This window comes from Microcaecilia unicolor, chromosome 7 (genome assembly GCF_901765095.1).
Source record: "Microcaecilia unicolor chromosome 7, aMicUni1.1, whole genome shotgun sequence".
NCBI lineage: Eukaryota > Metazoa > Chordata > Amphibia > Gymnophiona > Siphonopidae > Microcaecilia > Microcaecilia unicolor.
Window position 1 is genome coordinate 194,018,317 of NC_044037.1, and position 18,048 is coordinate 194,036,364.

The 18,048-nt window shown below is 45.4% G+C and overlaps 1 protein-coding gene across 2 annotated transcripts in view; it reads left to right on the forward strand.

Annotated features, from left to right (window-relative positions):
* The window catches only part of LOC115474335 (SAP domain-containing ribonucleoprotein-like), a 164,977-nt gene that overhangs the window by 131,596 nt on the left and 15,333 nt on the right, over window positions 1–18,048 (forward strand). For both annotated transcript variants that reach the window (XM_030209779.1, XM_030209780.1), the window contains exon 7: window positions 11,335–11,357. In XM_030209779.1, the coding sequence (XP_030065639.1) occupies window positions 11,335–11,357 (23 nt within the window). The remainder of the gene's footprint in view (window positions 1–11,334; window positions 11,358–18,048) is intronic.

Consider the following 18,048-nt stretch of genomic DNA (forward strand, 5'->3'; position numbering starts at 1 on the left):
TCCTTGACTCACAGCTGCCATTCACTTCTCAGATCTCTAGCATATGCTAAACAGGTTTCTTTGTACTCCATCAGCTATGTGCGATTTGTTGTTATTTCAGTTCCAAAATCTTTCACACTCTACTTCTCACCCTACTCGTTACAAGGTTGAACTACTGTAATATTATTTACTTAGTTGTACTCAACTCCTATCAGAAAATTGCATTCCTTATAGAATACGGCCATCTGATTATGTCATGACCATCATTTCGACGATGTCTCACCACTACTACAAAAATACCATTGACTTCCAATCCGTCAGCGTAATCTATTCAAACTACTGGTTCTCACATTCATATCTCGTAGGATTGGTGTGCTATACTATCTCTTGTCTCTTACTATTCCATACTCACCTGTTTGCCTTCTCTGTTCAATAAATGACCATCACTTAGTCCTACCAGGTCCCAAACTTGCTCATTTAAATTCCACCCGTCATGCCGCTTTCTTTTTTGCTACCTCCTTTCACTGGAATTGCTGAATCCTCATTTAAGAATTGTAAATTAAAATTGTTCATTAATGCTTTTTCTTTAAACTGAATTTGCAGTGATACTTAGCTACTGTTCTTTCTTTTCCCTTCAAATTAGTCCCTCCCCTCCCATTGATTACGCTCCCTCCCCTTATTCTTCTATCTCTTCCAACGTGAATGAGTTGTTGCTTTCCTATTATATTTTGTAGTTCTTTACCTTTTCTGAGATTTTGTTTATAGCATTGTAAACCGCCAAATACTGCTAGCAGTCCTGGTGGTATAGCAAACCTTAATAAACTATAATTGTCTCACGCCGTTGTCTGGTGGACAGTTTGGTACAAAAAGTGTTGACAATGGATGCATCCAACCTGGTTTGGGGAGGTCATGTAGATGGACTTCACACTCGGCCCGGTGGTCTGCTCAGGAGGTTCAATTTCACATCAACCTCCTCGAGCTCTGGGCCATTTGGAATGCCCTAAAGGCTTTGAGAGATCGACTCTAGAACCAAATTGTTCTCATTCAGGCAGACAACCAGGTTGTGATTTTCTCTGTCAACAAGTGGGAGTATAAGATCCTACCCTTTGTGTCTGGAAGTGGTGGGCTCTACCTCACGGTATAGACCTCCTTGCTACTTACCTGCCTGTCAAGAACAACTGTGTGACAGACAGCAGGATATTGCAACCACACAAATGGTCTCTCAACATGAGAGTGCCCCCTCCCCCCCTTGGTGGATCTTTGCGCCAATCATCTTATCAACAAAGTTGTGCTCCAGGCTCAGGTCAGACGGCAGGCTAGCATCAGGTGCCTTTCTCCTGCATTGGGGACTACTGTATGAACATTCTTCCATTCCTGTCATAGAGAAGGCTTTGCTGAAACTCAGGCAAGACCAGGGAACCATGATTCTGATATCTCCTTACTGGCTGTGGCAGATCTGGTTCCCTCTTCTGGATCCAAATATCCATGGAGATTGGAACGTTTTCTGTTCCTCATCAATCAGAACAAGGGTTCCCTCCTGTATCCCAACCTCCAATCTCTGGCCCTCACAGCTTGGATGTTGAAAACGTAGAACTTGGACCCCTCGAATTGCCTAAGGGTGTCTCCCTTATCTTGCTGGCTTTCAGGAAAGATTGCACAGAGATGTTACTCTTTTAAATAGAGAAGGTTTGCCGTCTGGTGTGAGGGCAAGGCCTTAGATCCCTTTTCCTGACCTACACAAAAAATGGTTGAGTACCTGCTGCACCTCTCTGAATCTGGTTGAGAACCACTGACACACTGGTTGAGAACCACTGCAGTAGCTTGAGAAAATTCTGCACAGAAACAGGTTCATTTTTTGCTGATTCTGCATTGCACAGTTGTACAAACTTCCTCCAGGAGTAAAATTGAGATTGTTGACCAATATAGCTTGAACAGTTCATGTAACCCCTTGGCATACCTGTATATGAGAACTCAGTGAGAAGTATGATGGAAGGTCTGGTAGGAACATAGGGAGGAGGAGTGATAATGTATGTTAAAGATAATGTTCTTTCTCCGAGGGCAAGCAGGCTGGATTACACTCACAATTGGGTCGGCGATCCGCACCAACCCAAGAACCACCATTTCTCATATCAAAAAATTTGCTAGAGCCTTCTGAGCACGCTGCGTGTCAAACTGTGCATTAGCCAAGTGTCTTCCTGGGGCTGCGCTCAGTTCTTTTTCTTCTGTGCGAGGAGCAACAGTGAGCTTCTGTGACTCCTCTGTGTGCCCGGGAAAGAGCCTTGAGTGGGTTTCTTTTCAAATTTTTAAAATTTTTTCCTCTTTTGTTTCATTTTGTTTAAAAAAAAAAAAAAAAAGAAGTGATTTTTCCATTTATTTTTCTTAGTTATTTTATTCCCCAGTACAGCTTCCTTTCTTTTCCATTGCGGCCGTTTTTAGGCTGCTCAGCCGGGTTCTTCCCTTCTTTTGTGCCCTTTTTCTTGGCACAATCGAGGCTTTTGATTTAGCCGCTGCTGTCTTCCTTTCCATGTCATCGAAGACTCCCAGCGGCTTCAAACGCTGTACTCGGTGCAACCAGACCATCTCAATCACTGATACCCATTCGTGGTATATCCAGAGCCTTGGGCCCGACCATAGCCCAGCTCATTGTGCTCTTTGTCTTTGTATGAAGAAAAGGACTCAACTGGTTTGAGAAGCCCAAAGAGAGAAACGTTTTGAGGCTCGTCCGGTCCTTCGACATCTGCATTGGAACCAAGGTCGGCTGCGTTGACATCGAGGGGCACATGGCTGCTGAGAGGGCACGCTGGGAGCAGCGAGGCATCGAGTGGGTCTTCACCTGCCTCGAGGCCTCTTGCTGTGTAGGCCCCCCCCCCCCCCCCCCCCCGGGACCATCCATTGTTGGACCCGACCCTGAGGCAACATGGGGATTCGACATCATCCTCGGCACCGAAGAGCCTCGGTGAAGTGCACCGAGCGAAGGCTAAAAAGCACTGACACTGTTCCCCCTCAATGCATGGTGCCGGGAACTCCGGGGCGCTGAGGGATTCGGCACCCAAGAAGCGTCGACGCAGGAAGAATCCCCCCCCCCCCCCTCCATACAGGAAGTGCCAACGTGTCGGTCTCTCAGCAGCTCGGTTCCTGTTCCCAAACCCCAGGTGACACTGCCACCGACTGCTCCACCAGCCCCGCAGCCTCTTCTGATGGCGGCTCTTGACGATCGCATTCGAGCCATGCTTCCAGAGCTTCTGGAGGGACTGCTGTGTACATCGGTGTCAGGGGTGTACGCCTACCTCGTCGCCCGCTGCTGTCTCTGGCCCTCCACCCTCGGTGAGGTCCCCGAGCTCGGTGCCGTTTGCAGTTCCGGTGTCGGCTGCCACCCAGGTTGACTCGCCATCGACATCGGTGGAGGAAGCTTCGCCATAGTCCATGTGAGAGTTGGCCCCTCAGCAATGGCATCAAGGCAGGTACAGTCTCGGAGATCACTGAGAGAAGTGCTTTCCAACACCGAGGAGGAGCACTCGTGTGAGTCAGAGGAAGATCCCAGCTAAAAAATCTGGCTGACCAGATCAAGAAGCATTCTGTGGCTTCTCTTTCCCGCCAGGCGCCTTCTGCTACCACATCCTCAACTAGGAGATATTTTGGCGGACCATGGAGTGCCCTCTATTCCTATCCCAGGTGTAGGTACACTCCGGCATCTCGCCAGCCTACTTAGGCTGAGCCCCAGCGTGCTTGTTCCCGTCAACAGTGTGCGCCCAAGGCCCCTACTGCTCCTCAGCAAAAGCAAGGGACAGGCTTTTGACTAGCTCCAGGAAAGCATAGCCAATCTAAAAGTGTCCGTACCGGACGACTTGCCAGTTGGGGGGAGATTAATGTTTTTTCACCTAAGGTGGCCTCTCGTAACCTCCGATCGGTGGGTTCTTCAAATAGTCCGGTTAGGATACGCCCTATCCAAACCTCCAAATTGCCCGCCAGGAGCTCATTCGTACAACTCTCAGCACAGGCAGGTACTTGCAGAGGAACTCTCCGCCCTTCTAAAGGCCCATTCCACCATGGGAAGAAGGGCCGGGATTCTATTCCAGGTATTTCCTTGTGCAGAAGAAAACAGGGGGGGGGGGGGTGCGTCCCATCCTAGACCTAAGGGCCCTGAGCACATTCCTAGTACAAGAAAAGTTCAGGATGGTTTCCCTAGGCACCCCATGATTCAGGAAAATGATTGGCTATGCTCTCTGGACTTAAAGGATGCATATACGCTCATGCTGATACTTCCAGCTCACAGGAAGTATCTTCGATTTCGGCTGGGAACGCAGCACTTTCAGTACCGCATACTGCCATTTGGCTTAGCGTCAGCTCCCAGAGTATTCACAAAATGCCTAGCAGTAGTTGCAGCGTTGCTACGCAAACTGGGAGTGCATGTGTTCTCTTATTTCAGCAATTGGCTGGTGAAGAGCACCTTGGAGGACTTTGCTCGGGAGTCCATGCAGATGACTATTCAGGTGCTGGAACTACTAGGGTTTGTCATAAATTACACCAAGTCCCATCTCACTCCTGTTCAAAAATTGGAATTCATTGGAGCACTGCTTGACACAAGAACATTTCGAGCGTATCTCCCCGAGGCACAGGCAGACAACCTTCTATCCCTGGTGTCCATGGTTCGGGTTTCTCAGCAAGTCACAGCTCAGCAGATGTTGAGACTCTTGGGGCACATGGCCTCCACAGTTCATGTTACACCCATGGCACGTCTGCATATGAGATCTGCTCAATTGACCCTAGCTTCTCAGTGGTACCAAGCTGCGGGGAGTCTAGAAGATGTCATCCAACTGTCCTCCAACTTTTGGAACTCTTCAGTGGTGGACAATTCAATCCATTTTGACCATGGGGCGACCATTCCAAATTCCTCCCCTGGGGAGCTCATATAGATGGGCTTCACACTGAGGGAACCTGGTCTCTCCAGCAAACAGGTCTTCAAATCAACCTCCTGGAGCTTCGAGCGATCTGGGACACTATAAGAGCCTTCAGAGATCGTCTGTCCAACCAAATTATGTTAATTCAATCAGGTTGCAATGTACTACACCAACAAGCAGGGGGACACTGGATCTCGCCCTCTGTGTCAGGAGGCCGTTCAGATGTGGCTTTCGGCACGCCATCACGGCATGTTTCTCCAAGCTATTTATCTGGCAGGTGTAAACAACAGTCTGGCCGACAGACTGAACAGGGTAATGTAACCTCACGAGTGGTCGCTGAATATGGGCGTTGCCCACAAGATCGTCCGAGCGTGGGGCACTCCCTCTGTGGATCTTTTTGCCACTCAAATCAATCACAAGGTCCCTCAGTTCTGTTCCAGGCTTCAGGCCCACAACAGACTAGCATCAGATGCCTTTCTCCTATTGAAATGATAAGCAGTAGTAGTACATTGGGGAACAGGCCTTCTGTATGCGTATCCTCCCATACCTCTGGTGGGAAAGACTTTGCTGAAACTCAAGCAAGACCGGGGAACTATGATCCTGATTGCGCCCTACTGGCACGTCAGATTTGGTTCCCTCTTCTTCTGGAATTATCCTCCGAAGAAACGTGGCGATTGGAGTGTTTCCCAACTCTCATCACCCAGAACAAGGGATCGCTTATGCATCCCAACCTCCAGTCTCTGGCTCTCACAGCCTGGATGTTGAGAGCATAGAATTTGCTTCCTTAGGTCTTTCGGAGGGTGTCTCCCGGGTCTTGCTTGCTTACAGGAAAGATTCCATTAAGAAGTGTTACTCTTTCAAATGGAGGAGGTTTGCCGTCTGGTGTGATAGCAAGGCTGTAGATCCTCTTTCTTGTCCTACACAGACCCTGCTTGAATATTTTCTGCATTTATCAGAGTCTGGTTTCAAGACCAACTCCGTAAGGGTTCACCTTAGTGCAAATCATCAACATGTACCCTGTTTCCCCGAAAGTAAGACATCCCCCGAAAATAAGACCTAGTAGAGGTTTTCCTGAATTGGTAGATATAAGGCCTCCCCCGAAAGTAGGACCTAGCAAAGTTTTGTTTGAAAGCAGGGCCGCCGAGAGCCGGACAAGGCCGCCCCCGGGCCGCCCCACCCACCCTCCGTTGCTCCCGGAACTAACCTTAAACGCTTCGCAGCAAGCAGCAGCAGGGCAGACCTCTCCTTCCTTCCGTGCCCCGCCCTTGCGGACGTTACGTCAGGCAAGGGTGGGACACGGAAGGAAGGAGTGGCCTGCCCTGCTGCTGCTTGCTGCGAAGGTGAAAGGAGGCGTTTAAGGTTAGTTCTGGGAGCGACGGAGGGCGGGCGGGCCAACCCCGATCCAACCCCGATGTTTCCCCAAAAAATAAGACAGCCCCTGAAAATAAGACCTAGCGCATTTTTGGGGGCAAAAATTAATATAAGACAGTGTCTTATTTTCGGGGAAACACGGTAGAAGGTAAGCGTATCTCTGGACAGCTTTTAGTTGTTCGCTTCATGAGAGGTTTGCTTTTGTTAAAGCCCCCTGTCAAACCTCCACCAGTGTCATGGGATCTCAACGTCATTATCACCCAGCTGATGAAAGCTCCTTTTTATCCACTGCATTCCTGCCATCAGAAGTACATGACCTGGAAGGTCGTTTTCTTGGTGGCTGTTACTTCAGCTCATAGGGTCAGTAAGCTTCAGGCCTTAGTAGTGGATGCACCTTATATTAAGTTCCATCACAACAGAGTAGTCCTCCGCATGTACCCTAAGTTCCTGCTGAAGGTGGTGTCGGAGTTCCATCTGAACCAGCCAATTGTCTTGCCAACATTTTTTCCCCGTCCTCATGCCCATCCTGGCGAAAGCAGCTTGCACACCTTGGACTGCAAGAGAGCATTGGCCTTTTACATAGAGCGGACGAAGCCCTTCAGACAGTCCGCCCAGTTGTTTGTTTCTTTTGATCCCAACCGGAGGGGAATCGCCATTGGAAAATGCACAGTCTCCAGTTGGTCAGCAGATTGCATTTCCTTCACTTATGCCCAAGCCAGGCTGACTCTGGAGAGCCATGTCACGGCTCATAATGTCAAAGCCATGGCTGCTTAGTCAGCCTCCATTGAAGAGATTTGCAAAGCTGCAACGTGGTCTTCAGTCCACACATTCACATCACACTACTACTGCCGGTTCCAGAGGAGATCTGGGAAATTATAGACCGGTGAGTCTGACGTCGGTGCCGGGGAAAATGGTGGAGGCTATTATTAAGAATAAAATTACAGAGTACATACAAAAGCATTGGCTACTGAGACAAAAGTCAGCATGGATTTAGTGACGGGAAGTCTTGCCTCACAAATCTACTGCATTTTTTTGAGGGGGGTGAACAAACATGTGGACAAAGGGGAGCCGGTTGATAATTGTATATCTAGATTTTCAGAAGGCGTTTGACAAAGTGCCTCATGAAAGACTCCAAAGGAAACTGGAGAGTCTTGGGATCGGAGGCAGTGTATTATTATGGATTAAGAGCTGGTTAAAAGATAGGAAGCAGAGAGTAGGGTTGAATGGTCTTTATTCTCGATGGAGAAGGGTAGTTAGTGGGGTCCCTCAGGGGTCTGTGCTGGGACCGCTGCTTTTTAACATATTTATAAACGACCTCGAGATGGGAGTAACTAGCGAGGTAATTAAATTCACAGATGACACCCTTTTGGTTTCCCTGGTTTTTGAACAGGACCTCAACACAATTTTAAAGCTGTTTTTTTAAATTTTCAAAGGTTCCTTTTTATGGAACTAAATTGTGGATATTTCCGGATGTTACAAAAGTAACTCAAGAACGCAGGAAATTATTTTTGGCAATGAAACAGGATGTCCTCAAGTTAGGCGGCTCATTTCTGTTAGCGTATCCTTGCAAATGCCTGGTCAGGTTTAGTAGGATAAAGTATGTATTTTATGACTCAGAACAGCTGAAATCCTTTTTGGATATGAAACAACTTCGTACAGATTTGGATAAATGAAGTGAGACGAATTGCACACAAACCGCATTATGTATATTTTTGTTATGTTACCTTTAAATAACTCCACTAATATTGTAACCCCCTCTTTATTTTGAGGTCTAAGGAAGCGGGTACATTTATTTCTTCTTATATTTGTTTCCTCAATAATTATATTATGCTGTTTTTCTGTAACAAATGTAATACTTATAAGAAATTGAAAATTTTATAAATAAAATAAATAAATAAAATTCACAGATGACACAAAGTTATCCAGGGTCGTCTCGTCGCAGGAGGAGTGTGAAACATTACAAGAAGACCTCATGAAACTAGGGGATTGGGCGTCCAAATGGCAGGTGAAGTTCAACGTTGACAAGTGGGAAGGAGGAACCCGAATTACAGCAATGTTATGCAAGGTTCCGCTTTAGGAGTTACGGACCAAGAAAAAGGGATCTGGGAGTCATCGTGGATAGGACGTTGAAATCTTCAGCTCAATGTGCTGCGGCGGCTAAGAAGGCAAACAGAATGTTGAGTATTATTAGAAAAGGGATAGAAAACAAGCATGAGGATGTTATAATGCCGTTATATTGCTCCATGGTGTAATTTGAATTACAGCGCTCTCAAGCACCCTGCGTGTTTTCAATTTCAATAGCAAGACTTTATCAATCATTCTATTTGGAATTGGGCTCAGATACATATTAACACACATCCTACGTAAGACTCCTGAGGAAGGCCTTTTTGGCCGAAACACGACTTGTGTCGAGTCTTGGATGATCAATAAAGGCGATAATTGTGATATCTTTTGTCACCCTTGTTGCGATTGGTTTTCTCTTCCTGTTGGTCACATCTGTGGTAGTATACTGGAGGCAGATATGACTCCACAGCTGGGCTGCGGATATGGCCTCCAAATCTTGGCTTAGTAAATTGCTCTTTTGTGGATGCCTTCTCTTCAGAGAAATCTTGTGGGAGCTGGTGAAAGCCTCAGGTTACCCAAGGATCAGCCATAAGTAACTGCTTGAGCTGCGGCTAGCAAGTTGCAACCTAGAGACTAGGAGAGATACCATCAGAATATGAAGCCGATTAGCATCTCTTCTGCCCCTAAAGAGCACCCCTTATGGGAGTGCAGGATGACCCAAGGACTCTGGGCCTTCCCCTGAGATGGCAGCATCCGAGAGTTCCCAGTGATATTCAAGTTGACTTCTGCGAAGTGGATGTGATAGACAGGCTATACTTCTCACACCATAAACCAGACCAGTGGACGTTTGAGATAAAAGTCAGGGTTACACCTGGAATTTGTGGTTCCTTTTTTTTAAAGCTGTTATGGTCTCCCTTTGTGGATTCCCCACAAAAAGGGAGGCAGTACAGGCCATGTTATGACGCTTGTTGCACTTTGGGGCATTAGAACCAGTCCCTTCTCTGGAGAAGCAGCTGGGCCTGATACTCCATCTACTTTGTAGTACCAAAGAAAGGGGCCTTCTTCAGGAAGTCAACACTTGTCTGTGAGTCCCTCACTTCTGTTCGGAGACTCTAAGGTCTGTAACCATGGTGGTCAGACAAGGCATATTTCTGACTTTCCTGGACCTTACAGAGGCATACCCACATATTCCCATCCAGGAACTGCATATGTGCTTCATTTGGTTTTGAGTATTGGATAAGCGCTTCCTTTTTGTTATTGATATCTCCAAAGACAGGAGAATATTCATTGTCACAATAGGCACCAACCTTCCAAAGAAGTTGATTTTTCTTTCATTCCAGCTGTTATTAGCTTGGAATAGAACTGAAGTGATGAATCTGTGGCAAGTCCCACACATGCATGGACGATCATGCTGGAAAACTCTATAAACTTCATAAGACTTAAATTATTCATACTGTTCTAGGTTCTTTTTGTTGTCACCCCATCAGTGAGGACTTAAAATTCTGACATCAAATAGTGTAATTACTTTCTGTTGTTGTGTGTTGGATTATCCAATCCAGTTAGACAATCACTTTCTCAGTCACCATACTGTGTCCTGCGTCAAACCCTCTCACACTCATCCTACTCTCTAACCACCCCAACCACCCCCCATCCCTTCCTGCTGAAGCCTCTGTGTTTTTCCATTTGGGGCCAAAGGCTTTATATTTTCTTGTCATACCTGCTAACAGGAAAAAAATCCACTTGCCCCATGGAAGTCAGTTTTTCAAACCTTGTACAAAGCATGCATACTTTGAGAGTAAACTGAGCATGAGGCTTCTGTCTATAACTAGTGATGGATAAATCAGTAAAATAATGTATTTTAAATGAATGGTCTTTTCAGAGTTCTCTCTGCGAATATATAATGCTGATGATCAAGTGTCATGTTGGGTGACTATAGTGGTTCATTCTTTTAAGAATGTAGTGGTATAGTACTGGTATAGATGCTAGAGAATTTTAGAGTGATTCCTTTTATTGAACCAATTAAATTATCCAGAGAGATTTTTCTTGATCTGCTTGTAAATGAGGAGTTGTGGTGTCAAAACCTCATGTATTATAAAGCACTTTGGCTAATTCTTCTGTATAACTATAATTATATCCCAGCAGAAAATGAGCACACAAAAATTAGCAACTTGCCAAGAAAGTATGATGCAACACAGTTTTATTAAGTAACAAACAATTTAAAAAAAAAGAAGGAAAACCCCAAGTGCTCAACAACCAACAGTCACCCTACAAAGTCTTGGGATAACTGGAAGAAACCGTCATTTTACCTGGAAAAAAACCTAGCAGAAAGATGTGACAACCCCTACAAAAATACCAATAGTACAGACTTTTTAATACTTACCTTTTGGCAAAAAACAATAGGAGCAAAACTTTTAAGATATAGAAAGAGTACTTTGAAAAACGACAACAGCAGGAGCACCTTAAAAAATGAAAAAATACCACATGCAGAATTCTTGAGTAATGTCCGTTGGGTTGAATAAACTCAAAGACTCAAAGAAATGACTCCCAACACACTGACATACTACTGGATTTCACCAAGCCAAGCTTCTTCAGGGAGTCTTGCTTAGATGAGTCAGACAACGCTGTTACGTATTCCCATTATCCTTTATTTATCATATACTGTTTATCAAAATCGGAGATTTATCTTCCCAGTCTTAACAAAATAACTTCTATTTTTTCTAAATTGTTACTTAATAAAACCGTGTTGCACCATATTTTCCTGGCACATTTCTAATTCTGTTTGTCAAATTCGCAGCCTACAACAGATCCATAATTTCTAGAGTAAACATAGATTTGATTACACATTTTAAAAAAATTGACATCTTTCTTACCAGTAGGCCTTACGTTATTGACATTGAAAACTTTTCCTCCAGCTCCCTTATAGATAATAGGATTTTTACTGTATGAAATTTTTTTTTCCCCCAGACAGATGTGTAGACCATACGTGCTAATTTCTTTTGTTTTGTTTTTTTTTTATTTAAAGCTTTGGCGTGAACTCAGCTGAAGGTAGGTATTATTGGAACTGGATGTCAAACAGAAGGCAGTATAGATAGTACTACTTTGTAATAAGACTAGACATGTATGGAACTCAAAAACAAACCAAAATAAACAAAAACTTAGAAGTCCAAGATTGTATCTAGTGATGAAAATTACAAATGGTACATTTTTCTGTCTTTAGTTATTGAAATTTTGAAAATTTTTAGTCCAGTTGTGTATTGTCACATTTCATTTTTGATGGTCATCAACATTTCACTGCTGTAGCTCAGCTTGTGTATTTCATCAGTTTGATTCACTTTGAGCCCTGTAGCTACTTTGTGTCATATGTAGCCATTTTTCTATGGATGCCTATTTGGTTGTATGCACTGCAATACTCTTAAATGCTCTATGCCAAGGCCGGTCTTAGCAACTGAGGGGCCCTGTGCAGACCAGTTTGGTGGGGCCCCCAGACCCCACCTAACCCCACCCTGCCCCTTGTTGACAAGGTGTGTTTTAAAATAAAGAAAAATCAAGCAAAACTCATACAGAAAAATTAATTGAAGTAAGCACAATGCTATCATAGGAAACCTAGTATTAAGCAATGAAAATAACCAGAAATTATTCAGTTCAAGTCCGCTATAATTAGGAGTTCCAATTCTCATAACATAGAAGAGAATATAAAGAAAAATATTAATTAGAAAAGATCCAGGTATGTGTGCAAAATACTTGAAAAAAGAAAAAAAAAAGGTACCCCTCTTGTGTTCCCCTTTCCGGCAGGTCCAGTCACCACCCCCCCCCCAATCCTCAACCATCCAGCACATCTCCAGCTCCCTCCTGGCCCAGCACATCTCTGTCTCCCTTCAGCGCCCCTCCTCCTGGTCCAGCACGTCTCCATCTCCCCGCAATGCCCCCTCCTCCTGGTCCAGCACATGGCCATCTCCCTACAGCCCAGCACACGTCCATCTCCCCGCAATGCCTCCTCTTCCTGGTCCAGCACACAGCCACCTCTTTCTAGCAGTCCTCCTCCCCTCCCCAAACGGGTACAACATATTTCTCCCTTCTCCTCTCACCCCCCCCCCCCCCCAATGGGTCCTTGCTTCTCCTCACCTAAAATCCAGTGTCTTTGCCTCCCAGATCCGCTAAAATTTCTTCATCCCCTTCCCCAACACCAGCTGCGATTAAGACGCTACTGTTTCTGGTGTCGGAACTTTTCCTCTGCTGGTCCTGCCTTGGTGCCTTCCGGTTGAGGTAACTTCCTGTTTCCGCACGAGCAGGACCAGCAGAGGGAAGGCCCAATGCCTGCCACAGTAACGTGTCTTAATCACAACCATCTGCGTCAGGGAAGAGAATGAAGCAACTTTAGGGGATCCATGAGGGAGGGAGGGACGCTGGATTTCAGGTGGGTTGAAAGAGAGAGAGAGACATGCCAAGGCCGGCGAGGCGCAAGGCCCTGTGTGACCGCCCCTGCCTAAGACCTTTCCTGCTCTATGCAGTTTACTTTTGGGAGAATGTACTAAAATGTTGTAACGTATAAATAGAGGGCAGAAATAACTAAAAGGTGTGGACCATTATGGTACAGCATAGTGGTTTCCCTATATTTTGAACTGCGAGTTTAGATGACAGAAACAAATTTTTGATAAAAATGATGAACAGAATCTCATGACAGTCGAGAGCATATGCCCATATATTCATACCCATATATATTAGTCATATTCTGAAAAATACAGTTGAGAAACAGAAAGCGTTAAAGGAGATCAGTGAAACAATGTGTAAGAACAATTATAGAAATATTCAAAAAATAATAGAGAATAAGAAACAGAACATTATTGTTTGCATAAGTCTTCACACCCTTCATCAAAGCAACCTCTTAATCTCATCATCCTGCTAGTCCAGTCCCAGTTGACTAGGTTATGTCATGCTGCCAGCAGCAGATGGAGGCAGAGCTTTTGCCGGGGCATCATTACTGCCTATAAGGGGCTATGCCCACCAAACACATTGCAGTACTCTCTACCTCCAGCAGATGGTTACATGTGTTGTTCAGCTTGATGCATACCAGAACTGCAAACCTTGTTGTGTAGGCAGTGCATGCAAATCTGCCATGAATATTCATTGTGGGTATTCTGAAAACCTGACTGGCTGGGATGCCTCCAGGACCAGGTTTGGGAACCACTGGTGTAGGAATCCTTACCTGATGTTTTGTTTTTTTTTTGTCAGAAATGGTGTGGCTATATCTGGGTCTGTTGTTTATTTTTCCCCAGAGTGGTCTCCCCCGTTCACCTGAATTAAGTGATCATCTTGCCTGCCTTATCAAAAGAGGAAGTTGGCAAGGACAGCTGGTTACACAAGTTAAATGTGTGCCAGGTCTTACAGTGATATCTGAAGCTTATGAAAAGTTTTTTCAAAAGTCAGAGTATCTGTTGGTCCTTTTTAAAGGTCTGTGTAAAGGAGGAGTGGTATCTTTGGCAGATTGGACAGCGAGTACAGCGTCAGTCACGTGTAATTAAACTGCCTTTTGCTGCAAGTGGCTATTTAGAGAAGATCTCAGTAACTTGATGAAAGAACTGGGGGAAACTAAGCCAGTGGTCCTTTGGGTAAAGGACCCTCAGTGAGGGCTCTGGTGGCATCCTAGGTGAAATATCAAGCAGTGTCACTGGAGAATGTTTGTAGGGCACCAGCTTGGGTCTCCATTCCTTCATAATGCACTGCAAATTATAGGTGTGGGCTAGGGTGATGCTGGGTTTGAGGCTGAAGTTCAATCCTAGATTTTTTCCACCCTTAGAATTAGTAGGCTTGGATAATTTCTAAAATGTCTGGACCGGTCTAGCAGGATGGCGAATAAGGTGAAATTTAATCTTGTCTAATTTCTTTTCCTTGAATCCTGCTACAGACAAATAAGATGTACCTAAGCATTGTAAACCAGGCTTTATTGCTGTTTTCTTTCTGGATTTTGTGGTATTCTGTCGGCAGTAGTTATCAATATCAGTGTTCTTGAGGTTTGTGCATGCTACCCTGTCCTTCAATTTATGAGAAAGTTGAAAGTTACTGCCCACATCTAAGTGTCCTTGGTGGACTTTATTTTGTATTTCTACTCTTTGGTCTTCTCCTCCCCCCCTTTGGTTCATTGGGCTTTGATATGAGTTATTGGAGTGCATTCAAGGGCACAGCCTCTGATAGGCAATGATGATTTTAACTGAAGCTGCATTTTCTGCTCTCATCTGCTAGTAAGATGACAAACTTATTCGTCTGGACTGGTCTGGCAGGATTCAAGGAAAGGAAATTAAACAAGTAAGATTAAATTGCATCTTAATTCAGTTTCTAAAAGTTGCCTTAAGGCTCATAATATGATAAATAGAGCCCACCTGTGTCTGTTAAAGTAGCTGAGCTGATCCAAATATTCATGGATGAAAGATCAGGCTGTTTCTATTGTATGAATTGATTTTGAATTAGAGGTCTAAACACGCCAAACAAGGAACTGCTGAAGGAACTCCAAGATAATTTATTCAAAGTTACTAACTAGGGGAAGGCTATATGAAAAATTTCAATGTGTTTGAACATTACTTGTGCACTTTCTGGTCCACATTGTAAAGTAGAACTAGTTTGATCCTACCAAGACTGCTTCAATCAGGACATGCTTGAAAAGTCAGTAGCCATGGGTTGAGGAAACTGCTGAGGAATGTCACTGAAGGCTAAGATTATTTTAAAATAGGGGCTCTCAACCTAGTCCTCAAGGCACAACTAGCCAGTCAGAGATTCAGGATATCCACAGTGAATATGCATGAGATAGCTTTGCAAACAATGGAGGTAGTGCATGCAAATATATGTCATGCGTATTCATTGTGGGTATCCTGAAAATCTAAATGAATGACTAGTGGTGTTCCAAGGACTGGATTGAGAACTCTTGCTGTAAATGACATATGGGTAGTGGCTGAGACTGGGGAAATTGTTTAATTTCAAAGCAATTCCAGAAACATGGTCTGTAGGCGATGGCGGTAAGAAAGAAGCCATATGATACACTGCACAGCATTTGCAAAGAAGCACTCATGGGATACTGCATGCATATGGGAGAAAGTTTTGTGGTCTGAAACAAAGCAGATCCTTTTACTCTCTGTGTTGAGCAATGTGTAAAACACAGGTCACCCTGCCATTGCCATCCCTACTGTAAAGCAAGCATGGTTATGGCGCCAGTATGTTATGAGGATGCTTGTGAAGATTTGAGAGAAAGATGGATGGTGTAAAATGCAGACAGATTCTAGAGAGAAAACTGTTCAAGTCTGCCATAGATCTGAGACTGAGAGAAGATTCACTTTTCAAAAGGACAGTGATTCTAAGCAGAAAGCAAAAACAATAATGGAGTGGCTTGGCAAGAAGAAAGTGAATATCCTTGTGTTTTCAGTCATAGTCCAAACCTGAATACAAAAGAATTTGTGGCAAGACTTGAATTTTTTTTAATTTTTATTAATTTTTTATGAGCCTAAGTAATCATACTTGTACAGAATTATACATTGGTATTAATCAAAATTGAAAAAAGAAAATCATTGAAATAGGAAACACTTAGGGTCCTTTTACCAAGCTGCGAGAAAAAGGACTCTGTGCTAGCAGCAGGGGCCGTTTTTCCCACACACCCGGGACCCTTTTTACTGCAGTGGGTAAAATAGCCCTCAGCACATATGGCCATGCAGTAAGAGAATGCTTACCGCATGGCCAAGCGGCAGGGAGCCTTTACCACCACCCGTTGAGATGGTGATAAGGGCTCCTGTGCTAACCTAGTGATAACTGGGCAGCTTGTAGCGATGCCTGATTACCACTGGGTTATCGCCACACAAGCCATTTCTGGAAGGTTATCTTTTTTCCCTGGAAACGGTGCGCGCTCGGGGCGGGACTACCGCCAGCGGCTGCTTTGGGCCAGCAGTAGTCATGGAAGAGCGAGAAGTAAGCCTGCATTGGTCTTACCGCCACTCTGTAAAAGGGCCCCTTAGCCAACATATATACCTAGTCAACCAAGACAGATGGAGATCAAGAACAAAATCAAGGAGTTGGTAGATAGGAAAGGAGAAACGTATTTCACAGTATGCTACTGAGAAGCAAAGCATCACTGTATCAGGCAATCATCTATATAAATAATTCCCACCTCCAATTCTGAAGCTCACTCCGTGGCAGTGAAGCGCTGAAGCCCTGTACTGTTCGTAGGCTAGGATCTCAGCACCACTCACCCTCACTCATAGACCCGCCCTCAGCCACGCCCCATCTGTACATAAAACACAACGCCAACGTTCTAATGAAGCCGGAAACCTGCAAATCTCCAACTTCCGTAGTTGTGTAGATCGGTGTTTCCCCATGAGTGTCTGCCCCGCCTTTGCGTCACAACGTCATGACATCAAGGGCGGAGCACTGACACCCAATCACATCGCTCACCCGCCCCGCCCTTGCATCAAATCGTCATGACGTCCTCCATCCCTTTCCACACCAAGGACGCCTTCTCCTCACTGCCTGAAGTGATCGGCGAAGATCCGTCAAATCTACCTCCCCTCTGCCCACTCTAATAACATCCGGTAACTCTAAATATTTATTTCCCACCCCCATGTGGTTGTACTAGACATCCGAGGGAGCCACGGTCCCAGTTAACACACAACATTGCAGGTGAGAAGTAGTGATTGTGCTGGCGCCGCAAATGCCCCCTCCCCTTCGTAACAGCCGGCTACTTAAAACTGTTTACCTCCTGCACGCAGGGACGCCGCCTCAGACAGCCTCTTCTTTCGCTTCAGTTTCGGCTGTTCCTGTGGTCCCGCCCTTGAGTGCGGGACCACAGGAACAGCTGAAACGCAAGCAAAAGAGAAAGCTGTGTGAAGCGGCGTCCCTACGTGCAGGAGGTACAAACTTTTCAGCAACAGCCGGGGAGGGACAGAGAGGTGGGGAGGGGGGTCATGAACGACACGGGGGGGGGGGAAGGAAGGGGGTCCTGAAACTACAGAGGGGGGTCCTGAAATGACATGGGGGGGAGGGGATTCCTGGAAATGCACTGGAAGCGGAGGGGTGGGTTCTGCAACTGCAAGGGGAGAGGGGTCCTGGATCAGGGGGTAGCCGGGGGGATGGGGGGAGGAGGAGGGGGGCCCTGGAACTCGGAGAGGGGGGGAGAGGTGGAGTGGGAAGGGGAGAGGGGGGATGGGAAGAAGTGGGAGGGGGTCCTGGAACTCGGACAGGGGAGGGGGAAAGGGGTTCTGCAAACTCTCTGTGTCATACACTCTCGCTCTGTCACACACACTCTCACACACGCTGTATCTGTGTGAAACACTCTCTCTCTCTCACACACTGTAGCTCTGTGAAACACACTCTCTCTCTCACTGTCTCACATATGCACTCGCACGCACTCTCATTCTGACACACACACTCTCTCTCACAGACACACTCGCACCCAGTCTCATTCTTTCTCTGTCACACACACATACTCGCACAGTCACTTTCACACACACACTCTCTCAAACATACACACTACGAGGAAAACCTTGCTAGCGCCCATTTCATTTGAGTCAGAAACGGGCCTTTTTTACTAGTAAACTAATACAGCAAAGTGATCCTGGCATTAAATAGGAGTTATCAAACTTTTTTTATAATGAACAGATTCAGGGGCCCTTTTACTAAGCTGCGTTAGGCGCTAATTTTTTATTTTATTTTTTTTTTTAATTTTTGTTACATTTGTACCCCACACTTTCCCACTCATGGCAGG